The sequence below is a fragment of the Jaculus jaculus genome, chromosome 17 (assembly GCF_020740685.1).
Source record: "Jaculus jaculus isolate mJacJac1 chromosome 17, mJacJac1.mat.Y.cur, whole genome shotgun sequence".
NCBI lineage: Eukaryota > Metazoa > Chordata > Mammalia > Rodentia > Dipodidae > Jaculus > Jaculus jaculus.
This window is the reverse complement of record NC_059118.1, coordinates 62312872-62339603: the sequence shown is the minus strand read 5'-3', so window position 1 is coordinate 62339603 and position 26732 is coordinate 62312872. Positions and strand designations below refer to the sequence as shown.

Here is a 26732-nt window from a genome sequence, read left to right as displayed (position 1 = left end):
GTAAGCGGAATTCCTTTTCCACTATTTTTAGAAAGGAGTGGGTCAGAACAGCCTTGCTAACTTCAAAGCTGAAGCACCCCTTCTTTTCTCTGCTTCACAAAGCATCCATTTCCTCTGGTTTCTCCCCAGTGCAAAGCCTGGTCCTAAGAGATTATGTGGTTCCACCCTGCACCTCCAGACACCTTCAGTCCCGACAGACCTCTCCGAGGCCCCTCACGCTCACATGGAGCTTGTGATGGTCTGCCGACTGCCACTGCTCTCCACCAAACAGGCCTGGTGGGGATCCCCAGGGTTCTGAGGTCTCCAGCACGCTGGTGCTTCCAGGGGCCTGTCTTCCCTCTCTTCCCACCAAGGTTTCCCGAATCCTGGAAGCCTTTGGCCATCCGGGCTGGGCCAGTTGCTTTGTTGGAAATGCCCTGAGACCGGCTTTCTCACTAATGAGGCTTGTCCTTGCAGCATGGATTGCTCTTTCTGCTTCTCCAGACAGACATGAGGATGAAAAGTTTAACCTTTTTAAAAAAATGCCAGGGATCCGGGTGTGGTGGTGCACACCTTTAATCCTAGCACTTGCGAGGCAGAGGTAAGAGGATCACTGTGAGTTTGAGGCCACCCTGAGAATACATAGTGAATTCCAGGTCAGCCTGGACTAGAGTGAGACCCTACCTCGAAAAAGAAACAAACAAAAAATAAATATATATACATATGCCAGGGGCTGAAGAGATGCCCACTGGATGAAGGACTACATGCCAGGGGCTGCAGAGATGCCCACTGGATGAAGACTACATGCCAGGGGCTGAAGAGACGTCCACTGGATGAAGACTACATGTCAGAGGCTAAAGATATTCTCACTGGATGAAGGACTACATGCCAGGGACTGAAGAGATGCCCACTCGATGAAGACTACATGCCAAGGGCTGAAGAGATGCCCACTCGATGAAGGACTAGTTGTGCAAGATGAGGACCTGAGTTCAATCCCCAAAACCCACATAAAAAAGCTAAAAACAGTGGTGTTTGCTGGGGAGGCAAATGCAGGAGGATCCCCGAGACTCACCGCTCAGCGAGTACAACCTTCTAGGCCAGTGGGAGGGGGACCTTGGCTCAGCAAAGGTGGGTGGTGCCTGAGACACAGCATCCACAGTTGTCCTCTGGCCTCCACAATCATGCATGCTCATGGGCGCACACGTGCGTATACACACACACACACACACACACACACACACACACAGATAAATATGCTACAATGGCTACTATTTATAGACAGCACAGGAATTTGAGTGGATCCAGACTAGGGAGACATTATACCCTCACAGTAGTCGCTCAAATCAGACAAAACAACACCTAAGGACAGAGAAAAGCTTGGTGGCTCCAGTTAGGGGACAAGTTCTTTTTCGTTCATGGAAGCTGAACCGTCATTTGAGACGGGTCACATGTAACCCAAGCTTGTCTCAAGCTTGCTATTAGCTGAGGATGGTCTTGAACTTTTGATTCTACTTCTTTCCACCTTCTGAGTGCCAGGACTGCTGGCATGGCCTGTGATACTGGGAACAACCCGGGGCTTCACGCACACTAGGCAAGTCAGTGGAGCTTTTCCTCAGCACATCAATCAGCAGACACACCTCTCAGCCCACTAAGGAAGAGTCCTGCGACATCTTCAATGAGACCTTGTTAAAAAGGTGTTAGAAGAGTTTCTTTCCTGGACTTTCCCATCTGGTATGTGCTTGATTTACACAGATATAGTTGACAAAGGAGTGCTGGTGGCACTTATTACAATGAGAAACATGTACATGCACATTCATGTATTTAAAGTGAAGTTGAGAACCAGGCATGGCGGTGCACACCTGAATCCCAACACTTGGGAGGCAGAGGTAGGAGGATCACTGAGTTCGAGGACACCCTGAGACCACATAGTGAATTCCAGGCCAGCCTGGGCTAGAGTGAGACCCAACCTCAAAAAAAAAAAAAAAAAAAATCAAATATACAAATAAAAATAAAGTTAAGTCTAGGGCTGGAGAGATGGCTACAGAGACATATGGTTAAGGTGCTTTCCTGTGAAGCCTCAGGACCCGAGGTTGATTCCCCAGGACCCACGTAAGCCAGATGCACAAGGTGGCACATGTGCCTGGAGTCTGTTTGCAGTGGCTGGAGGCCCTGGTGCACCCATTGTATTATTCTCTCTCTCTCTGAAGTAAGTAAATAAATAAATAAAAATTTTTAAAGTTTTAAAGTTAAGTCTAAATTGCTGGGGTGAAAATCTTGGAATCAAGCTCAGCACTAATGAAGTTGTGATGTGCAACATTTCACACATTACTCATCAGTTAATTCTCAAGATAAAATTAATAAAAAGTGCTTATAGGATTTGCTTAAAATGATGCCTATCAAACAGCTAAGAACATTAGCCATTACTCAAATCAAATTCAAGAATGTATTAAAAATACCATCTACCTCAAGTAGGTCTTTCCCAGGGATGGTGCAATATATGGAAATCAATAAACATAATACATCACATACAAGACAGAAATCACACAATCATCTCGAAAGATGCAGAAAAGGCCTTTGACAAAGTACAACACCCCTTCATGATAAAGACTTTGGAGAGACTGGGATGAAAGGCTCATTTCTTAACCTAACAAAGGTGATCCATGACAAACCAAAAGCCAGTGCTGATGCGGAAAGGCTGAAGCATTTCCACCAAGGTCTGGAACAAGACCGGGGTGTCCACTCTCCCCACTGCTATTTAGTATAGTGCTCAAAGTCAGCTAGAGTGATAAGACAAGAGAAAGACAGATAGAAAAGGGATACAAAATGGAAAAGAAGCCGTCAAACTATTTTCATTTGCGGATATGGTTTTATATTTAATAGACTCTAAAGATAACACTAGAAAACTCCTACACATCTGATAAACCCTTTCAACAAAGTGACAGGATATAAAATTCTAACAGAAAAGACAGTAGACTTCCTACCTACTGATGGCAAACATACTGAGAAAGGAATAAGGGAAACAATCCTATTCACAACAGCCACAAAAAATTTAAATATCTCCGAATATCCTTAACCAAGAAAGTTGAAGACCTTTACAATAAAAACACCAAAGAAAATAACTGAGGGAGATGGAAAGTTCTCCCATGCTCATGAATAGGAAGAATTAGTATCATGAAAATGGCCATCTTACCAAAAGCAATTTAAAGATTCAATGTAATTACAATCAAAATCCCAGCCACATCTTCATATGAATAGAAAAAAAAATAATTTTGAAATTCATATAGAAGCACAAAAGGCCTTGAATAGACAAAAATATCCAAGCAAAATGAATACTGCTGGAGGTATCATCACACCTGATTTCAAGTTATATTACAGAGCCATAGTAATAAAAACACTATGGTACTAACAAAAACAAAAACAGACTAGCAGATCAATAGAATAAAACATCCAAGTCTGGGAAGGTGGCTCAGTGGTTAAAGGTTCTTGCTTACAAAGCCTGCTGACCTGGGCTCAATTCCCCAGCACCCACACAGCCACATATGCATGTGTCTAGAGTTTATGTGAAGTGGCAAGAGGCCCTGGCATGCCCATTCTCATCCTCTCTCTTTGCCAATAAATAAAATATTTTTAAAATTAGAGATCCAGGTATAAGCCCATGTAATTACAGCCACCTGATTTTTGCAAAGAAAAGACAAATGCAGCTGGGAACTGGATGTCTACATGTAGAAGAATGCAGAGCTTTCTATCTCAACATGTACAGAATCAACTCTACATGGATCCAAGACGTCAATGTCAGGCCTAAAACCCTGAAATGACCAGAAGATAAAGTGGGGAGACACTGCACGATCTAGGCATAGGGAAGCACTTTCTGAAGATAACCCCAGAGGCCCAAGGAATAAAACGGTCAATCAACCAATAGGATCTCATGAAACTACACTGCCACTGTACAGCCACAGAAACCATCAACTGAGTCTAGACAACCTACAGAATAAGAGAAAAATCTTTGCCAGCTATACAAAGAACTCAAAAAGCTAAGCAAGAAAAATGAAACAACCCAAACCAAAAATGGGCCATGGAACTGAACTGAGAATTCTTAAAAGAAATGTAAGGGCTAGGGAGATGTCTTAGTGGTTAAAGGCACTTTCTTGCAAAGCCTGACGGCCCAGGTTTTGATCAACCAATACCCATACAGAGGTAGATTCATAGCACACAACTGGAGTTTGTTTGCAGTGGCAAGAAGCCATGATGCGGCCATTCCCTCCCTCCTTCCCTCCCTCCCTCACAATGAGGTTCTATGAGCATAAAGAAAAATTAAACCATAAAATTCACAGGTATTAAATATGTGGATCTGGAAAGAAGTATACTAAGTAAGGTAACTTGGGCTCAGAAAGAAAAAACGCCTGCCTTATGTTCACATATTCTGATCCTAGCTTTGAATATTTAGGGTTATTTTTAAGTTGCAGTAATCGTCAGCAGTGGTGGCCAGGAAGCTAGAATTGGGCCCGATGGGAGCAGCAGCAGAGAGAGGGCAGAGAGGGGGCAGCAGACAGGCAAGTGCAGGAGTAGAGCACAGAAGGTGGACTGGTCTCAGTGGGGGCCAAGGGAAAGGGAGGGATGAAAGGAGGGAGGGGGAAAGATAAACAAAATTAAAGATGCTATAAGTGATGTAGACACCTCCTTCTTCCTTAATTAATTAGAAAATATACCTGAAAAGGAGAGAGCCAGGCACGGTGGCAATACCTTTAATCCCAGCATGTGGGAAGCTGAGGTTGGAGGATCACTGTGAGTATGGGGCCAGCCTGAGGCTACACAGTGAATTCCAGGTCAGCCTCGGCTAGAGCGAGATCCTACCCCAAAGAGAGAGAAAGAGAATGAGAAAGAGAAAGAGAGAGAAGGGTTGACATGATGGAGTATACCTTTAATGCCAGCACTAAGGAGGCGAAGGTAGGAGGATCACTGTGAGTTCAAAGGCAGCCTGAGTGAGACACTGTCTCATAAAAAATAAAGGGAAAGAGCCAGGTGTGGTGGTGCATGACTTTAATCCCAGCACTTGGGAGGCAGAGGTAGGAGGATCGCCGTGAGTTCGAGGCCACCCTGAGACTACATAGTGAATTGCAGGTCAGCCTAAGCTAGAGCGAGATCCTACCTTGAAAAACAAAAATAAATAATAAAGGGAAAGAGAGAGAGAAATAAAATGTGTGTGTGTGTGTGTGTGTGTGTGTATCCTGCTGTGGTGGAGAAAGCTTTACTTTGACGTCTTAGGTTATTGCAGGTAAATTCCAATGCCAGGGATGGATCACTCCCCTCCCCAAAATGAGTTGTGAAGAGGGAGGCCCATGAGGCCCCCAAGGCAATGTAGGCTATTATCACTGCTCTTAGTTATCCTTAACAACTAGATGGTAATTCCCTACAGCTGAAGACAGCACAAGCTGCTGCGTTACTAAGACACCACAAAATCAAGCTGCAACTGAGCTACAGGCTACTACCCTGATGGCTGGCTCTCACAGTGCTGGTAAGCGTTATGGGAGGAAAGTCATCACATCTTAACCAGCAGTAGATCCTGCAAGCTACCCAATCAACCAGCCAGGCAAGATAAGGTTCAACAGTGGCACACCAGTTATAGGAGTGACCAACTGCTCTCTCATTGGATTTGAGACCTCTTTAGGACAGGGAATTCATGTCTGTTACTGAAAACCAAGTCAAAACCCTATGGCTTGCATGGACATAAGCCCTAGAGGGTAGCTACCACTGTTCTCTGGCTAAACAGAAATGTAGGCCCACCAACTTGCCTTGTTGATGACCACTGATTAAAGCTATTCTCATGTTTTGTTACAGAAACTTCTTTTCACAGTTGGTGGTGAATACTGGAGAATCTTAAAACTCATCAAAGTGACAAGAAGAGCCACCTTGGTGCTTAGCCATGGACGGGCCATCTTTATCACAGCCACCACACTCAGGGAACAGCAGAGGAGGTGGCAGAAGGAATGAGTGCTTCTCTTGCTGTTTGCCAGCAGAGCTTCTCTATGGAGTTGGTGATAGACAATGAAGAAACTCAAAACTTAGCAAAGCTGAAAATAAGAGAGCGCTCCACACTAAATGAGACATCATGTCCTCCAAGGCTCAGGAACTACTGCAGAACAGGGGCGGAAACAATGCAAGAGCCGCAGTTGTGAAGGGACACTTGGGCGCACTGTCCTCCAGACATGAACCGACTAGTGCCTTCACGCCCCTCACAGCGATTACCAGCGCCACCAGATCACCACTCTCCTGAGCTCATCCATGTTTTGACAAGGAGGACAGAGGTGGGCAAAAGGAATGAGGTGTCCAAACAGAGGACTACTTGTAAAGAGGTGGCGGCTCAGGAGAATGAGAGTGGGGGAAGGGACAAAAGAGGCTAACGGGATGGGAATATGATCAAATTATGGTATGCTCATGTATTAAAGTTCTCAATAGGAAATGTTAACAAGTAAAATATTAGCCATTATTAATATTATTAGGTACTATGTTTACACAAAAGATGTAATTTGCTGGTACTAGAGAGAAAACAACAGACTGATATATAATTTAAATTTTTCTTTCAATCAGAATATTAACCAGCCCCATAAGATTTAGAGATCAGTAAAAATCTTTTTAATTTGTGTTGTCTTTAAGGAAGTTCTCTTGATCAACTTATCCCATTTTTAAAATTCATTTACCTGCCTGTTGTCTATTTATTATGAATTCATTTATCTGCCTGTTGTCTATTTTGGCTTTTAAGACAGAGTTTTATTATGTATCCCACACTAGCCTTGAACTCATCATGTAGCCAATCAAGGCTGACCCTGAACTCACAGCAATCCTCCTGCCTTCTTCCTAGTGCTAGGATTACAGGAGTGAGCTACCATGCAGGCTTTCCCACATTTGAGCTCATTAACACAACCCCTCCGTACGTAACACTTCTTTTTGAGGGTGGGCCTCTTAACTTTAACCTACTTTTCTTCCATTTCCCCAAACAGCTGCCTCTAGAGTAGCTGCCTCCCTGTTCGGGAGCACCTCTTCTTAGTTTGCAGCAAGTCACTGCAGCAGGGTTCTTGATTTCTAAGCCTTTCCTCTTGCAAACTTTATCAGTCTGTAAGTGTAGGCTTTCCATGGTAACGGCATTTCTTACTTATTTTTCCATATTTGTTTAGACAGATTTTCTTCATCTACTTTCTTCTTCCCTGCTCTCAACATTCACACTGTGTTTGAATGTTAAAAGAGGCTGCTTGCTCCTTCCTACCTGCTTCACTTTCCACCACACAGAGCACATGTACAATGACCTGGTTTCCAAGAGCCGCATGTACACGTGAAGAGCAATACCCCAGGAGACATAAGTAAAGTTGGAGGAAGCAGCAAGACTGTAGTCAGAGCCCCCAACCAATGTTGGACAGTCTAAATCTGGACTGTTCAAGAAAAACAAGTCCTCTGCTGCCCATACCTGTTACTAGTAACTAAGCACTTTCCTGATTCGCCTAGTTGTTCACATCTATTCAACAAAGCACTGAATGACTGACGTCTGGCAACAACTTGCGAACACTGGCTGACTAGCAGGCCCGTCTGCTCCACAGGAGAGAAGTGGTGACAGCTCACCAACAACTAGCAAGACCGCAGCTCAGAGGACCACATCTCTTCAGAACACTGTCACAGTGACTCACACCTCAAGTGTCGGGAGAGGGTGCACACCTTCTAAATCTCTGCCTGTAACTTTCAGTGGAGTTGAGAGGAAACACGTCAGGAAGCCAGTGACTGTCCTTCAATAGCAGTGAGAACACAGAGCGGAGCAGGAAACAGTAAGTTGAGAAATGCTGCCACCATGTGGAACTTTGAGGGCCGATGCCAAACAGTAAGTATTCTACCTCTGCAGGCAAGGAAAGCTCCTGAAGTGAGCTCCAGGAGGCGAGCAAGCACAGGCACTCTGGGCCAAGAACCTGGCACAAAGCATTGGCCATAAAGGAAGTCAGTGCTGAGGGGATGCCATGCTTTCCGTCTCCCCTCAAAGTTGCTAGAGGAAAATATACAGAAGAGGGAGTTGACTGTGATGCTTCAGGAAATTTCGGTGCTACCCTAAGCCCTTGGGAAGCCCAGTGGGGGAGGTCAGTGCAAAGACTCATCAAGTCCTTTATTTTAATATTTATTTATTTAAGGGAGGGAGGGAGGGAGGGAGGGCAGGAGAGGGAGACAAAGAGAGAAATCGGGCATGCCAGGGCCTCTAGCCACTGCAAACGAATGTCAGACAAATGCACTACCTTGTGTGTCTGTCTTACATGGGTACTGGGGAATCAAACCTGGATTCTTAGGCTTAGCAGGCAAGTGCCTCAACCACTAAGCCATCTCTCCAGCCCTCATCAAGTACTTTTCAAGAAAAGCAGCTCAAACATGCCCAATGAAGACTTCTGAGCCCTTTCAAAAGCATTCTCAATGACTTTTCCTCCAGACACTTCACAAAGGTAAATCTGTGCTCCTTAGTTACCAAAATATTCCTTGTTCCCAACACTGTGTCAACACACTTGGTTTGACTCTACATAATAAGGTTGTGTCTACCATGCTCAATGTGAAAATGTTACCGTTTACTAAACATTTTCTAAGAAAATGCTTATGCCACGGGTCTAGGCAATCCTTATTGTATCTAGATTACTAAAACTCAATTCAAACTTATTTAGATTATGATAAATATATTTTTAATTACTGGTAATTCTACCATCTTTCTCCCAGCATTAACAGAAGCATAACTGGGCATGGTAGTGGCACATACCTATAATCCCAGCATTCAGAAGACAGAGATAGGATTGCTGCAAGTTCAAGAACAATCTGGTCTACATCGTGGCTACTGCATGGAAAGTGGTTGGGAGCAAGGGTACTAGAGATGGACCGCTTCTGCACATGTTCAGGGGATGCCTGAGGGCAGGCTGGGTCAATGTACAGAAGTCACCAGGGGGGATAGAAGGAAGGTTTAAGAAGTGGATTGAGGGCTGCAGACACTGCTTAACAGGTAAGGCACTTGCCTGTAAAGCCTAAAGACCCAGGTTCCACTCCCCAGGACCCATATAAGCCATATGCACATGTGTCTGGAGTTCATTTGCAGTGGCTGGAGGCTCTGGCATGGCCATTCTCTCTCTCAATAAATAAGTTAATTAATTAAATTAAATTAAAGAAGTGGTTTGAGGGCTGGAGAGATGGCTCAGCAGTCATGGCACTTGCCTGCAAAAACTAATGACTGCAGTTTGATTTCCCAGTACCCATGTAAAGCCAGATGCACACAGTGGCACATGTATCTGAAGTTCATTTTCAGTGGCTAGAGGCTAAGGCACACCCATTCTCTCTCTGCTTCTCTGTTGCACTGTCTGTCTTTCTATGCTTGCAAATAAATAATTTTTTTAAAAAAGTGGTTTAAGCCACGTTTGGTGCCACACACCTTTAATCCAAGCACTTGGGAGGCAGAGGGAGGAGGAAGGCTGTGAGTTCGAGGTCACCCTGAGACCACATACTGAATTCCAGGTTAGCCTGAACTACAGCAAGACCCTACCTCGGAAAACCAAAAGAAAAGAGACGTGGTTTGAAAGTAAACTTGATAGTATAGTTGCTAGAATAAAAGAACTGATTTATAATTCCACATTTTAAAATATATAAATCCGCATTTCCCTCCATGCAACATTTCATATAATTTTGAAATCACATTTATGGCACACATTGTAAAGGATTCAAAGCAAGTTTGTTTCTGCTTTCTTCTCATAAAGAACAGGTAACAAACTTTTCCTAGCAGGGAAAGGACTACCTCATCTCTGGGAGACTTTTGGTGTCCTCCGTCATTCTTTCCCACACAGGAACGATGGAGCTGAAAACTCAGGTGCTGCTCACTCCTCAGTGTTATGGTTTCATTGTGAGATGTTTGCTAGAGGCTCAGGTGAATGGACACTGAGTCTGTAGCCGGTGGCACTGTTCTGGGAGGCTGTGGAGCCTCCCTGGAGGAAGCAGGTGACTGGGAGTGAGCTCTGAGGGTGATGGTCCGTCCACTTCCTGTTGTCCTGTCTGTGATCTCGGCTCCTCAGCTTCGTGATCCTGCCACCAGGCAGCCACTTGCCACAGCCTTCCTCAGCAAGGCGGGCTGCGCTCCTCAATCGTGAGCCGAAGCAGCCTGTCCTCCCTTACTTAAGCTATTTCCCGTCAGTTACACAGTAGTAAACTTTTGGAGGTAGGGTCTCGTTCCAGCCCTGGCTGACCTGAATTCACTATGTAATCTCATGGTGGCCTCGAACTAATGGCAATCCCCCTACCTCTGCCTCCTGAGTGCTGCTACTAAAGGTGTGCACCACCACGCCCAGCAGTCACACCAACAGAAAAAGTAATTAGCATACATGGCAACGCACACTGTTCTGAGATGCACACGTGCATATGCATGTGCACACGTCTTTAGTCCTCATCTTGTGTAGCTTTTTGTTTTATTTATTTATTTATTTTGAGGCAAGCCCAACAGACTGGCTTTTTTTTAAATGAAAGAAAGTGAGAGTGAGGGAGAGAATTGGCATGCCAGGGCCTCCAGCTGCTGTAATCAAACTCCAGACATGTGTGCCACCTTGTGCATATGTGCAAACTTGACATTTGTGTCACCTTGTGCATCTGGCTTATGTGGGACCTCAAGAGTTGAACATGGGTTCTTAGGCTTCACAGGCAAGTGCCTTAACTGCTAAGCCACCTCTCCAGCCCTTGGGTGGTGTTTTGAGTGTAGAATGTCCCCATACCCTCATGCGTTTGTGATTAAGCTTCACACTTAATCTCCAGCTGGTAGAGCCTTGCTGGAGGAGGTGCGCCAATGGCAGCAGACCTTGTGATTTCATAGCTTACCCCACCCACAAGTGCTAGTCAGCTCTCTCCCCTTGCGTCCTGCTAACGTGACAAAATGTGATGCCTAGCTGCCTGCTCCTGCCATGCAGTGCCTTCAAGCTGCCCCTTGAAACTGAAAGCTGAAACAAACCCCTTCCTTTCATAGCTGCTTCTGGTCAGGTATTTTGTTCCAATGAAAAGAAGGTGACTGCTACAGCTTGTGAAATGTTAGGAGGTTTTGAGTTACAGAGTCTACTGGACCCAGAAATGGCTATCCAGTGCTGCAGCTCTTTCTTGAGGGTTCTGTGCCACCTGCTATGGTTTTAAAGGTTTATTAGGAGGTCATCTTCTGGAAAGCTTAGACATCCAGGTTGAGCAAAGTCTTATTTGAAAACAGAATCCCACCCTCTGCTTGCAAAGCCTGACAACCTGGGTACAATTCCCCACTACCCGTGTAAAGCCAGATGCACAATGTGGTCCATACATCTGGAGTTCATTTACAGTGGGAGGCTCTGGAACACTCTTTCTTCTCACCAACAAACAAATAAACTTTTAAAAATTTAATGCCTGAGAATAAAATCTCAACTTACAAAGAACCACAAAATTGATGTGGAACACCATTTACCATTGTTGTGGTTTGATTCAGGTGTCCTCACTAGACTTAGCTGTTCTTAATGCTGGTCTCCCCAGCTGATGGCAATTGGAAATTAAAGCCTCCTGGTATATTTTAGGTGTATTGTTGGGGGCAGGCTTGCAGGTGTTATAGCCAGTTTCCCCATGCCAGTGTTTGGCACACTCTCCTGTCCACCTGATGTTGGCCAGGGGGAGATGTCCACCCTCTGCTCAAGTCATTGTTTTCCCCTGCCATCATGGAGCTTCACCTAGAGTCTGTAAGCCAAAACAAATCCTTCCCCCACCCCCTACAAGCTGCTCTTGTTTGGGTGATTTCTGCCAGCAATGTGAACCTAACTGCAACAACCACTACCCAAAAACAGCTTAGGAAGTTGCTATTTCATCACAATGAAATAATCATACCTGAGCAAACTAGAATCATGTGAAACAGAACTGCGTTTCAGAAACGTCTCAGGAAAGGTGAAGAGTTACAGTGGGTTACAGTGACCAGACAGGCAGGGCAGGTCACAGAAGAGCAGCAGGTGACCAGAAAGGCAGGGGCAGGTCACAGAAGAGTGGCAGGTGACCAGAAAGGTAGGGATAGGTCACAGAAGGATGCATGGACTTCAGCCTGCAGCTAGAATACATTAACAGGTTTTGAACAGTGGAATCACACTAGACCACCCTGGCAGCAGAGTGAAAATGGATCTGACTGGTTATTAAAGCAAGCACAGTAATCAGAAGGGAATTCCTAGGTGAGGTCACATTTAGGAGTCTTGGTCACTGAGATGGGATGAAGAAGACAGAATGGGCAAGGACGGCTCTCAAATCTCAACCCAAGTGCCTGGGTGACTTTGATGTACCGATGAGCAAAACATGCAGAAGATGTGCATGAAAACTTAGTCCTATCAATCCTGGAGAGGTCCTTTTTTTCTTTTTCTTTTTCAAGGTAGGGTCTCACTCTGGTCTAGGGTGACCTGGAATTCACTCTGTAGTCTCGGGGTGGCCTCGAACTCATGGCGATCCTCCGACCTCTGCCTCCTGCGCGCTGGGATTAAAGGCGTGCGCCACCATGCCTGGCTCCTTTTTCAAGTTATCTCACTTCCTAGATTAGGCCAGCAACCCGCAGACACTAAACACCTAGAGCTGGCACTAGAAGTGGGACTAAGCTTCCTGTTGTCTGGGCCTCACTTATCTATTAAAATATGCATTTCTAGCCAGGTGTAGTGGCATACACCTTTAATCCCAGCCCTAGGGAGACAGAGGTCAGAGGATCGCCGTGAGTTTGAGGCCACCCTGAGACTACAGAGTGAATTCCAGGTCAGCCTGAGTGAGAGTGAGACCCTATCACAAAATAAATAAATAAATAAATAATAAAATAAGCACTTTTTGTATCTTTGCACTTCTCACATTGTATATTTTAATACTATGTAAAATAAAACCAGATTTAAAACCTGGGCATTACTCTTTTGTGTTTTAACATATTAACAAATAAAACAGTGTTTTTATAAATAAGTTTTAGATACTTACTTCAAATTCCTTCACAAAATAACGAGTTTCCCCTTGAATAACTGGTCTGTGATCCAAAAGCCTTGAATGAATTTCTCCAAGATCTATAAAAACAAAATGAAACTCAGGTTTAATCCACGCTCTCCGGCCTGTGCACACCCCTTTCCCATGAACAGATGAAGGAAGGTTGAATCCAGTTCCGATCAAGGACTAGGGACTCTCACCCACTGATAGTGGGCACAGGCCCGAGGAGAATGATGGCTGTCCTCCTCTACTGCCCATCCGCCTATCTTCTTGAGAGGGAGTCTCTGACTGAACCAGGAACTGCCCTTTTCTCAGTGCAATTCTGTCTTGGCTCCGCAGAGGACCGGGGTTAGAGGCGGGAGCTGGACTCAGGCGGCCACCAGTCCTCACGCACATGCAGCAAGCACTCCGCCATCTCTCCAGCCTTGCTTTGAACTTCTGGGGATACTACCTTTGCCTTCTGAGCATTAGGGGTATGGGCACGCACCCTGACACTCAGTATGTGGTACTGGGCTCAAGCCCAGGCAAGCACTTTATGAACTGAGCAACATACTTAGCCCTAGTAGAACTTACTTTTTTTTTATTTTTATTTTTTTTTGTTGTTGTTGTTTATTTTTACTTATTTGAGAGCGACAGAGAGAGAGAGAGAGGCAGATAGAGAGAGAGAATGGGCGCACCAGGGCCTCCAGCTACTGCAAACCGAACTCCAGACGTGTGCGCCCCCTTGTGCATCTGGCTAACATGGGTCCTGGAGAATCAAGCCTCAGGCTTCACAGGCAAGCGCTTAACCGCTAAGCCATCTCTCCAGCCCAGAACTTACTTTTTTATTTAAAAAACTTGTGCACGTGTATGCATGTTTGTATCCATGCGAGCACACGTGTGTGTACAGGCCAGAGATCAATACTGGTGTTTTTCTCAGTCACTCTCATTTTAATTTTAAAATATTTTATTTATTTATTTACTTATGAGAGAGAGAGAAATAGAAAGAGGCAGATAGAAAGAATGGGCACAGGCAGATGGGGAGAATGGGTGAGCCAGGAAACAAACTCCACATGCATGCACCACCATGTGCATCTGGCTTACATGAGTCCTGGGAAATTGAACCTGAGTCCTTGGGCTTTGTAGGCAAATGCCTTAACAACTAAGCCATCTCTCCAGCGCTACTGTATTTTCTGAGACAGGTCTTGCACTGAACCTAAAACTCATTGATCCAACTAGGCCAACTAGACTAACTAGTCAGCAAGCTCCAGAGACCCTCCTGTCTCCACCTCCTCAGCACTGAGATCACAGGCTTCTACCACCACATCCAGTTTTTACATGGGTGCTGGGAACTCAGGGACCTGAACTCAGATCTTCATGCATGCAAAGCAAGAACTTTACCCAATGAGCTGTCTCTCCAGCTCCACAAAACTGCTTTTGAGAACAATTTGGTAATTTTTCAATATCTAATAGAACTAAAGGCACATATACCTTTAATGTTAAAAGAGTTTCATGCATTCACATAGAACCTATAAAAACATCTTCAAGGCATTTGGAAATGTGTGTGAGCTGCCAAAAGACCAAAAGGTAAACACCCTAAACACACTCATACAGCGGAATACCATGAGCAGAGAAAAACTGAATGCACCTGAGTGACACCTCTCACCATGAACCAGAAATATAATAGAGAACAGAAGAGCAAGCTGCAAAAATATTACATCCATGTGCATAAACTTTAAAGACATACAAAACATCTCCTCTTGGGTCACACACAGAAAAACAACAAAAACATAGAGAAGGATGAGAATGATAAACACCCCATTAAGGAGACAAGGTGACATCAGAGTAAGGAGGCCAATGGAAGGAACCAGAGCAAAGTGTCCCTGGGGACTGGGTACAGGGTCCTGCACGTCCTACTAACGAGCTACACCGCCAGCTGCCCTCAATGGGACTTTCCATGACTTATTTCTTAGGATGGATGGTGAGGGAGTGAGTAGCTTTACTTTCTTATTTAATGGTCTAAAAAGTCATAGCTAAGAAAAAAGTTCTCAATTTTAACTTTTTGATCAGTCTATTCATTCTTCTTAGTAACTAGCTTATGTTATAAGCTTCAAAATGACTAGAAAAATTAAATGTCTAAATAAAATATGCATCACTGCGGTGGTTTGAATCAGATGTCTCCCCATAAATATGTGAGTTTGAGCCTTGGTTCCCAGTTGATGGTAGTTTGGGAGGTGGAGCCTTGCTGGAGGAGGTGTGTTGTTAGAGGCAGGCTCTGGGGTTTTATAGCCAGCTCCCCATTGCTAGAGTTCATCTCACTTTCTTACTGCTGTGTTCCACCTGCTTTGCAGAGGTGATATCCAGCCTCTGCTCATGCCAAAATTTCCCCTGCCATCAAGGAGCTTCCCCTTCAGACCCTAAGCCAAAATAACACATTTACTCATCAATAATCTCTTCCCTACATTTTTTTTTATTTTCACAGACAAGCAATGGAGTAGATTTCAATTCTGTTTCATGAATCTTATTAGGATGTATCTTGTTAAGATGCTGGGTAGAAAAACAGAAAGCACAAATTAAGAAGCACTATTTTTTCTAAATCCTCTAGTGGCTCATCATCCAACAATATTTTTGTAAAAAGCTGTTTGGAGTTTGCTTTCATAAAGAAAAGCTCTATGTTTAATTAAGTTTGCAAAACAGGACATGCAATCCATTCAGGCAGGGTTCTTTACCTTAAACTTCCTGGGAGCCTTTGGGATATCAGTAAGAGTTAGGAATGCTCAAGTAAGATTGGCAGCATGTGGGAGTCTGGTTCCTAGAAGCTCAGCTAAGCTTCTCAATGATCCAGGCTCATCTCTCCAGATCAGCAATTCTGAACCACCTGAAGTTTCCAAGATACACCACACTGCCTCAAACATCCTGGGCGCAGCTCAGCCTGGAACTCTGCACCCCAAGCACTCCACATTACTTAATGCCCACTCTTCCTCCTGCGCTGCTGAGACCTTGTTGCAGGCCTGTTCGCATTGCTGGTAAAAATCACGTAACCAAGAGCAATTTCTGGGAAAAAGATTTATTTATTTTGGCTTACAGGCTCGAGGAGAAGCTCCATGATGGCAGGGGAAAACGATGGTATGAGCACAGGGTGGACATCACCCCCTGGCCAACATAAGTTGGACCATAGCAACAGCAGAGTGTGCCAAACACTGGCATGGGGAAACTGGCTGTAACACCCATAAGCCTGCCCCCAACAATACACTCCCTCCAGGAGGCATTAATTCCCAGATCTCCATCAGCTGGGAACCTAGCATTCAGAACACCTAAGTTTATGGGGACACATGAATCAAACCACCACATTCTGCCCCTGGCCCCCATAAACTGATAACTTGAGGTAAAATGCAATGTATTCATTTAACTTTAAAAGACCCATAGTTTTTATCAATTTCAATAATGTTCATACATCCCTATAGTACAAGATCTTTTAACTGAGCCATAATACCAAAAAATAACCTCAAAGAAAAAAAAAAACAAACATAATGGCACAGAATAAACATTCATACTGCAAAAGATAGCATTGGGCATAGCAAAGAAACATTCAGCCAATACAAGATTTAAAACAACCAGGGCAAACATCAAACTCTCTACTTCAAAGTCCAACAACTCTAGCCAGTGACAAATCTCCAAGTCTGATAAATCTAACCAGCAACAAGTCTCTGACATTCCAATTCCATCCCTCCAGCTAGGCTACTCACAGTCCTGGAAAACTTCATCAAGGCTGGCTGCTCTCCTTGGCAGCCATCTCATGGTCCTGGCATCTCCACTGCAAGCCATGGTTCATCTTCATTGCCCCAGGGGGTCTCCATGCAGGCAACCAGAAAACCTGCATCACACTGCCCATGGCCACTTCCAAAACACAAGACTGTGTTGCAAACTCAATGACTCTCTCTTTCCTGCATTTCTTATACTCCACAATAATGTCGGATGGCAATTTGTTAATCCAGGGGGGAATAAAGCAGACTTTGAAGAACAAGACACTCCTTGAGCACTCAGGCCCCTTCAAAAGAATCTACGTTATTCCTGTTGCCCATCAGCTAGCCCAGTCTCAAAAGTTGTAATCTCTCAATTGCAGCTAAACGAGCAACAGTTCACCCAAAGATTTTTCTTTCTGTGCCATATCCCTCAGCTCACACCAGTTCATTTCTATGCAAAGCAACCCTGCACAATTTCTTAGGACATGGGCATATGAGCAAGCTTCTCACACAAACTGCTAACCCAGTCCAAGCAAAGCTCTTTCTCACACTCATAAGCCAAACCTCACAGTCCATAGTTCTTACTGCATTCAGGTCTTGCAGCTCAGACCAGAATATTCTATCAAGCTGTACTTACAGCACTGCAAGGCATCTCTTAAGCCAAGATTTCAAACCCTCCCACATTCCTCTTGAAAATCAGCTCCAAAAAGCAAAGCCACATAGTCGGGTGTCTACCAGCAATCCCCCTCCTCAGTACCACTTTATTGTTGCAGTCCGGTTCACATTGCTGGTAAAAATCAACCAACCAAGGGGCTGGAGAGATGGCATAGTGGTTAAGCGCTTGCCTGTGAAGCCTAAGAACCCCAGTTTGAGGCTCAATTCCCCAGGACCCATGTTAGCCAGATGCACAAGGGGGTGCATGCATCTGGAGTTCATTTGCAGTGGCTGGAAGCCCCGGCACACCCATTCTCTCTCTCTCACTCTCTGCCTCTTTCTCTTTCTCTCTCTGTCACTCTCAAATAAATAAAAATAAACAAAAAAAATTTTTTAATCACCCAACCAAGAGCAGCTTCTGGGAAAAAGATTTATTTATTTTGGCTTACAGGCTCAGGGAGAAGCTCCATGATGGCAGGGAAAACGATGGCATGAGCACAGAGTGGACATCACCCCCTGGCCAACATAGGGCGGACCATAGCAACAGCAGAGTGTGCCAAACACTGGCATGGGGAAACTGGCTGTTACACCCATAAGCCCGCCCCCAACAATGCACGCCCTCCAGGAGGCATTAATTCCCAAATCTTCATCAGCTGGGAACCTAGCATTCAGAACATCTAAGTTTATGGGGGACACCTGAATCAAACCACCACAGACCTCAATCTTCCTCAGCATTGACAATTGTCTCAACCAGATTCCTCCTAGACTTAATGGAGTTCCAACTCGGTTTCCAAAGCCCCGTGGCACATATGTCTATCATATCACATATCCCACAGCCCTCAAATTCTCTCTCTTCCCCAGTGAGTGTCGCAAAGAGCTAGTTATTTATGCCATTTACACAGGATATATGAGCTAACATTGATTTTCTACATGGCAGAGAAGCAACTAAGGTTTACTGATTGGAGACATCTGCTTCTGTGGCCTGATGCTATGACAGCTCACTTAAGTCTATGCAGAGATAATTCAGTTCTATACAGATAATGATCTCCTAAGATACCCCACTGAACTCCAAAATATGACAGGAAAAACAGAGGGGAAAGATTGTGAAATGCACATTATGAATTATGGCACTCCCTTATTTTATTATAACAACAAAACCAGCTAATTACAATGATTTAGTTTTTAAGAGTCCCAAGTATTGTACATTAATTCTGCTAGTTTAATAATGTAAGTGTGAAAGACAGATCTTCACAGCCATGCTACACACATCCTTCAATTTTCTGACATACAATGTTACTAAAATCTCAACTTTCGTTCTCCATGTGTTCATAACCTAATGTGGGAGTCAGACAAGTGTCTCCATACAAAAGACACAAATCAATGTGACTACTGGACAAGGAGAAGCAGAGAACTTCAGCTCTCTTACCACCCCACAAAAGTTACTCCTTTCAGCTCTGAATGTGGACAGCTTCACTACATGACATGGATCTCTGCATATGACAAAAACAATTCACTAAACAGCATTAAATTTTTTTTGCTTATTTATTTGCAGAGAGAGAGAGAATGAATATGAGTGTGCCAGGGCTTCCAGCTGTGACAAACAAACTACAGATGCATACACCACTTTGTGCATCTGGCTTTATGTGGGTCCTGGGGAATCAAACCTGGGTCCTTGGGCTTTGCAGGCAAGTACCTAAACTGCTAAGCATGTCCCTAGCTTCCCTAAACAGAATTTTCTGTGATGACAGCATGCCACGGCTCAGGTGCTAACGGAAAGGCAAAGCGCCATGAGTTAAGGGCTTAGCCCCAGGGCGGCGCTCTGGAGGCTACAGAGCCTTGAGGAGGTGGGGCTTCATGAGCGGTCTTTAGGTCATCAGGGCACACCACCAAAGCTCTTCACTGTGCCACTTACTACCAAATCACAGGTTGTCCCCACAAGAGGTCCAGTACAATGGGCCATCTGATCTTGACACTGAACCTCTAGAACCAGAAGTCAAAATAAACCTCTTATCTGTGTAAGTTAATCACCTCAGAGGTGTTGTTACTGCAGCAGAAAGCTAATACATGTCCAGAGTGTCACCAAACAGATGTTACTTTTCCTTAACATCTCCCTAACCCACCCCCGCTCTTCTCTCTCAGGCTATTTAATCAGACAATAACACTCTCTACAAGCACTTCATAGACAGCCAACTCTAGCTACGTTCCAGCCGTATTATATAGTGCTTCCAAGAATACTGAAAGAATATGGCCGCTAAACTATGCTCCTGAAGGTGACAAACCATTATCTGCAAGCATTTGCTTACTTTTTAAAATAAATTTTGTTTAATTATGCAAACAAGAGAAAGAAAAGGAAAGAGAGAGAGAAAGAGAAAGAGAGAGGGAGGCAGATAGGGGCCTCTAGCCACTGAAAACTCCAGACGCATGCACCACCTTGTGCATCTGGCTTTACATGGGTACTGTGGAGTCAACCTGGGTCCTCTGACTTTGCCAGCAAGTGCCTTAACCACTGAGCAATCTCTATAGCCCCTGATCACAATTTTTGTAAATGGAAATGACATTCATTCATGTCATGTAAGTTCCTTTACCAGAAGTCTCATCAGTGCTAAAAATCGTTCTTCCATAGAACTCTTCTAAAACGCTTACACAGCCTCCTGATATGATGAACCTGCCACTCCTTCAGCCTTCATGGTCTTCACACGGGCCAGCACTACTGGAAGAGGACTGCATCAAGTTACTTTTCTTTGGCTCTGACAAAATATTTGACCAAAGTAACTTAAGCGTTTATTTCGGCTCACAATCCATCATGGTGGGGAAGGTATGACAGCAAGAGGGGCTCTATCTTGGCAGCAGGTCCCACTGTGTCCAGTCAGGGCTCATAGAGAAGAAGACAGTAGGAATGAAGTGGCTGGTCACACCATGTCCAGTCAGGACAGAGATGAAGGCAGTAGGAGTGAGGCGCTGGTCCCACCATGTCCAGTCAGGACAGAGATGAAGGCAGTAGGAATGAAGTGGCTGGTCACACCGTGTCCAGTCAGGACAGAGATGAAGGCAGTAGGAATGAAGTGGCTGGTCACACCACGTCCAGTCAGGACAGAGATGAAGGCAGTAGGAGTGAGGCGCTGGTCACACCATGTCCAGTCAGGACAGACATGAAGGCAGTAGGAATGAAGTGGCTGGTCACACCGTGTCCAGTCAGGACAGAGATGAAGGCAGTAGGAGTGAGGCGCTGGTCACACCGTGTCCAGTCAGGACAGAGAGATCGATGTGGGTGCCACCTGGCTTCCTATTTTTCTCCCTATCTACTTATTCTGGGACCCTAGTCTAAGAACTAGTGCCACTCCAGGTTGGGTCTTCTCTCCCAGGTTTACCTCTCTTTTCACACCCTCACGGACACACCTAGGGGATTCCAAACCAAGCTGACAATGAAGATTAACCATCACAGCATTTAACACTTTTTGACACCTAGGAAAAATGACCATACAGTCTTTGGCTTTAAATCTCAGAACCATGCTCTCTATTATACCAATTTATTTTTTAATGAGATCTAACGTTATAAATCTGCAAACTTGACCATGTTCCCATCTATTACATAGTTTTAAGTTCATCTCAGGCTGTAAACATACTTCAGCACTTTTCAGAGTGACTGCACATACAGCTCGTCCTTGTCTATGGCAGAGTCCTGAACTCAACCATCAGCACCCAGCTCAGGATGACACAAAGCTTCTCCAACAGCTGTTTTCCTCAAGACACACACTGCAGCCTTCCTCCACCACACACGGGACTGGACAGCATCCCAAATTACACACAGGACCATTTTTCAAAAAGCTCATCTTTCTCAGTTAACATTGTAATTATATGTATTGATAGCAGAGACACAAGAATCACTGGAGCTCACCAAAACAACAACAGTAAAACCAGCAAGCTCCTGGGCCAGTAAGAGAATCTAGCTCAAACAATACTAGGCAGAGGAGTGATGCAGCAGGATTGCAGACGCTGCAGCCACTGCAGGCCCGTGCGCGGGTGAGCGAGTGCATGGCGTGCTGCGAGGGCACTAGCGTGTGGACACCCCACATGCACACACACAAGCCAAAAGAAGGGGCGCTGAGGATGTAGCTCAGCAGCAGGATGCCTGCAAAGCACGTGGGAGCCTTAAGTTAGATCCCCAACATAAGAGCAAAGAATCACACCGCATTTTCAAACTTCTGGGTGTCAAAGTACAGTCAGTGGGAGGAAAATCAAGCAAATGGGAGAAAGGATCTGGAAGCTCCTTTTCAAGGGCAGTAGGATTCATACATAAAGAACAACTACTCCAGCAAGTGCAATAGTGGCACGCCTGTTATGGGGGGAACCAACCGCCCTCTAATTTGACTGGAGGCCCGCTCCATGGCAGGGAATACATCCCTGATACTGAAAACCTATAACAGGGGTAGTCATGAGTCCTAGAGGTGTAACGTCTGCTAGTGTCTGGCTACAAGTATATACTATGCTCACCAAACTGCCCAGTAAGCACTTCTCTTAATGTCCATAACCATATATTAATGCTACTCTCACTTTTGGTAGAGAATCTTTTCTTTTCAGATGGCAGTGACCTTGGGATGACTCAGAAGGCACCATGGTGATGAGAAGAAGTGACAGGAATGCTCAGTACTGCAATATCTCTATCACATCTTCCAAAGCTCAGGGTCCATTGCAGAAGAGGTGGCAGAAAGAATGTAAGAGCCAAAGGAAGGGTAGGACTCCTTACAATGTGCTCCCCCCAGACATAAAATGGCTAGATATCCATGACCTCAGTGCCTGACACTACCTACACAAGACCATCATAATAGGAGGAAAAGATCATAACATCAAAATAAAAAAGACTGATTGAGAGGGGGTGGGGATATGATGGAGAATGGAGTTTCAAAGGGGAAAGTGGTGGGAGAAAGGGAATTACCATGGGATATTGTTTATAATCATAGCAGTTGTCAAAAAAAAAAATTAAAAAGAACCACAACTCAACAACAAAATTCACTTAAGAAATGAGCAAAGGACTTGAGTAGATGGTTCTTTGAAGATATATGCCAATAAGCATCATGAAAAGGCATGACATCACCAAATACTATGGAAGTACACATCATCTCATACTCATTAGGATGGCTGCTACCAAGGGGAAAATAACAAACGCTGGTGAGGATACAGGACTGTAACACAGTGTAGCCAATGTTATGCATTGGTCAATTCTTCAAAAGAAGTAAAGAGAATTAGCATAAGGTCCAGAAAAACTACTTTGGGGTATATAACTCCAAATACTCAAAGCAAGGCCTGCAAAAGATAACTGGACATTCATATGCAGAACAAATTATTCACAATAACCCAGGAGAGAAGCTACCTAGAGGTTCGAGGACCAATGAGAAAACAAAGTATGAAATCTACAGAGAACTAAGATTGAGCCTTCAAAGGAGTTAATTTCTGACACACCCTACCACATGGATCCACACTGAGGGCATAAAAGGGAAGAAAAAAACCAGCCAGTCACCGAGGGACAAACACCTTGTTAATTCTGTTCACATGAGGTGCCTGGAGTGGTATAATTCCTAGCAGTACAGTGGTGGCTGTCGGGAAGGGGAGTTACTGTTGAGTAGACAGTTTCAGTTTTCCAAGATGAACAGTGTTCTTCGATGCATTTAACACCATTGACTGCACACTTTAAGAGATAACGAATTTCACTATGCTTATTTTGCCATAATTGTAAAGCAACTTAATACTTCACTGGGATTGCGCATATCAATAATTCAAATTTACCCTTAATAAACATGCAACTCTTTTTAACTCTGAATTAAACTCAAGACACAACCCGAAGTGTAAACACAGCCAGAACCAGCTGTGCCAGGGCTACCTAAGAACCTGATGAATAAGATTTAAAATGGACGGGGCATCAATCAAAGGCTACCATTCCCTGCACGGCTCTGAACTGCTTCCACACTGAAGGATGGAGGGACGGACAGGTTTGGCACGGGGCTAAGAGAGGCTGGCCATGGAAAATGCAGCATCTAAACGGCGACCTTTCCACGGGCAGGGTGTTGTGAGCTCTGGGAGGAACCCCCGGCGAGGTTCTAGGATAATCGACATTGCAACCTTCTAACCAGCCCAGAGCAGAGGTGCAACCGACGTGGGCACGGGCACGGGCACGGGCACGGTGCTGCTCGGCGTGCAGTCACGCCACTAAGCGACAGCCGGGGCGCACGTGACTTCCTAGAGCCGGGTCGGGTCCCCGCGAGGACCAGTCGGTGGTCAGCGCTGCCCTGAGGCTCTGGGCTGGGGGCGCGGACCGAGGCCCGCGGCGGCTGCGGGAGGCGGCCTGGGCGCGGGGAGGAGCCCGCCCGCCGCCGCCCTGCCCCGCCGCCGCCGCCCGCAGCCCCGCTCGTACCCTTGACGATGAGGCGCGCCGAGGAGCCCGCACTGCCCGGCCACTCCCTCTTCTTGCCGCCGCCCGCCGGGGCCTCGCAGCCCGCAGGGGCCTCGCTCGCTCCGCCACTCATCCCCGCCGGCTCCGCCCACCGCCAAGGAGAAAAGGGTCCGCGTTCTCGAGGCGCGCTCGTCTGCGTCATCACCTGGCGCCGCAGACGCTCTGCTGGCTCAGTGCGCAGGACCGGAAGTTGTGCTTGCGCTGTGTAGCCGGTGTGGCCATGCTGGATGAGGGCAGATGTCTCACAATAAACTTGCCTAAAAGTTATAGCTCTGTTATTCCTCCCTGTAAAGTTCGGGAGTGACCAAGACCGCAAAATACTGTGAGGCAAAGATGAAAGCTTTTAAATCGGGAAAAGCCAGACCTGCCAGGGCTGACTCACAAGAGAAGAGCACAGCCCAACCTGAGTCTTCAGGTAGTGGGCATTATAGGGCTTTTTTAGTGGGGAGAAGGTGAGGAAGGAAGAAGCAGTGGTTTGTTAGATTGAATAGAACAGTTCCTTTAGGGGAGATCATTGCATTAACCTTTTAAAATAGCTAGGGTGCGGCACCAGAACAGTGACCAAGTAACAAAAGAGAAAAGGGGGCTGGCAACCATGACCTGAGGCATTGTTAGGCAAGGAGGGGATAATGACCAGGTGGTTTCTTGAGGCATGTGGATAATCCACTTCATTATGCCTCGGTCACCATTCTGCTGACATTGGTGACTCCATTTTGGGAGCCCATCCCAACCTAACACTCCCTATACCTGCTGGACCTCACTGTAGGTGGGGACTGGGTGACATGCAGGTGCAGAATAGCATTAACAGCTGAACAAACTCTTTGTTCATTATATGATAACAATAGTTAGCAATATCTGACAGAAACTGGAAGAAGCCATTCTGCATGAAGTTCAATGGGAGAGAGAGAAATCACCAGTGAAGATACTCAACAGTGGACACTGCAAGCCTTATATTTTGGCCAGCCATCCCAAATGAGTCAACGGGTGCAATAGTGGCACATCTATCATGGTGGAAACCAGCTGCCCTCTAATTGGACTGGAGGCCTGCTCCATGGGAGGGAATACATCCCTGACACTGAAAACTTAAAACAGGGGTAGTCATGAGCCCTAGGGGTATAACGTCTGCTGTTGTCTGGCTAAATGTATAAACTATGCTGATCAAACTGCCCAGTAAGCACTTCTCTTAATGTTCATACCCTTATATTAATGCTGCTCTCACTTTTAGTAGAGAATCTTCTCTTTTTAGATGACTCAGAAGGCATCATGGTGCTGGAAAGAAGTGACTGCAGTGCTCAGTACTGCAATATCTCTATCACACCTCCCAAGGCTCAGGGTCTAATGCAAAAGAGGTGGTGGAAAGAATGTAAGAGCCAAAGGAAGGATAGGACTCCGTACAATGTGATCTCTCCAGACACAAAATGGCCTGGATATCCATGGCCTTATAGTGCCTGACACTACCTGCACAAGACCATCATAAGAGGAGGAAAAGATCATGACATCAAAATGAAAAGAGAGACTGATTGAGATGGGGAAGGGATATGATGGAGAATGGAGTTTCAAAGGGGAAAGTGGGGGGAGGGAGGGTACTACCATGGGGTATTTTTTATAATAATGGAAGTTGTTAATAAAAATTTGGGGAAAAATAGTTAGCAATAGTTTCTAAAGCATGTTAACATTCATTGTCACATTTCCTCATTATAGGAAGCTGGGGGAACAGTTTAATAATATCCAACAAATGAAATGATATGATTAGATGTTAAGTAACCTGTTTTATGAAACATGGTCTCACTTACTTGCCCACGCTGACCTTGAACTCACTATGCAGCAAGAGCCTCCCGAATCAGTCCAATGTGAACTGGGATTACAGTACTATGCTATCTTGCCAAACTCAGATTAAGTAACTTTCACAAGTTACTTATGAGACTAATGTATGCTCATGAGGAAAAGTATCTCCTGTGGCTTTTGTACTTATAAAGTGTCAGTCATTCCTTATAAGGACAGTGAATTAAAGCCCCCCCCCCCCCAACCCGCCAGTGCAGCCATGTCTCCTGCAAACATGGGCTATTGACTGCTTAGAATTTCTGTGATGGTGGGGAGATGGAAGGTCACAGGTTCACAAACAAATTATCTCAGGCCATCTTTAGTCCCCTTAATACCCATTTATTGTCCACTTCTGTGTTTTACCTAAGAGCCTGATGACTGTTAAGTGATTAGATAAATAACCTTTCTGGGATGTACTAACAGACCATAATTTTCTATCAACCCAAAGGCTGAGAATGTCATCAGATAGTATCTGATGCCTGTAGCTGAGATTGACTTTGCTGTAACCCACCCAACTCTTTGTCTGTTTTCCCCTTTCTCTCCCTCTCTCAAATAAATAAAAAAGTATATATATGTGTGTTTATATATATTGTATATATATAATATAATAATAATTATATATATATATATATGTATATATATAATATATTTGTTGCAAACTGACACATATCTTTAAATCATCTCTAGGTTACTGATGATACTTTACACAATGCTTGTGCTCTATAAGTACTATTATAATGTATCCTTTGGTGGGGGGTGGAATCTGCAATGCTCAGTACAGATCCAACCATTATAGGGAAAATTACATGGTACCTGTCAACAACAATGCAACATTTAAAATATCTTTCAACCTGTGGTTGGTTGACTCTGTGGATGCTGAGCATAAAGACGGCTGACTTATGAAAATCTCCATTTTCAGAGGAGGAAATTGAAGGAGGTAGTCTCCATGGGGAGCCTTTTGCACAAACATGTCGTGTGCTGCTCCTTGTGTCAAGATGTAAGCTGGTTTCCTCTTCTCTTCAGTTGGCCTTCGGCCTTGCTTTGGCCAACAGAGCATGCTGCATAGAGTGCTGTTTACAATGGACCCTAAGGAAGCCAGCAGCTGTCTGTGTCTGCTCTCTTGCTAGGAA

The 26732-nt window shown here is 45.0% G+C and overlaps 1 protein-coding gene across 1 annotated transcript in view; it reads right to left on the bottom strand.

The window, feature by feature from the left end:
• Bloc1s5 (biogenesis of lysosomal organelles complex 1 subunit 5) overlaps positions 1 to 23864 on the bottom strand; it is a 48789-nt gene extending 24925 nt beyond the window's left edge. Inside the window, exons 1-2 of the mRNA XM_004666150.2 lie at positions 23743 to 23864; positions 12958 to 13040 (exon numbers count right to left, since the gene is read on the bottom strand). Of these exons, the coding sequence (XP_004666207.1) occupies positions 12958 to 13040; positions 23743 to 23854 (195 nt within the window). The 5' untranslated portion in view covers positions 23855 to 23864. The remainder of the gene's footprint in view (positions 1 to 12957; positions 13041 to 23742) is intronic.
• Positions 23865 to 26732: the final 2868 nt, after the last annotated feature.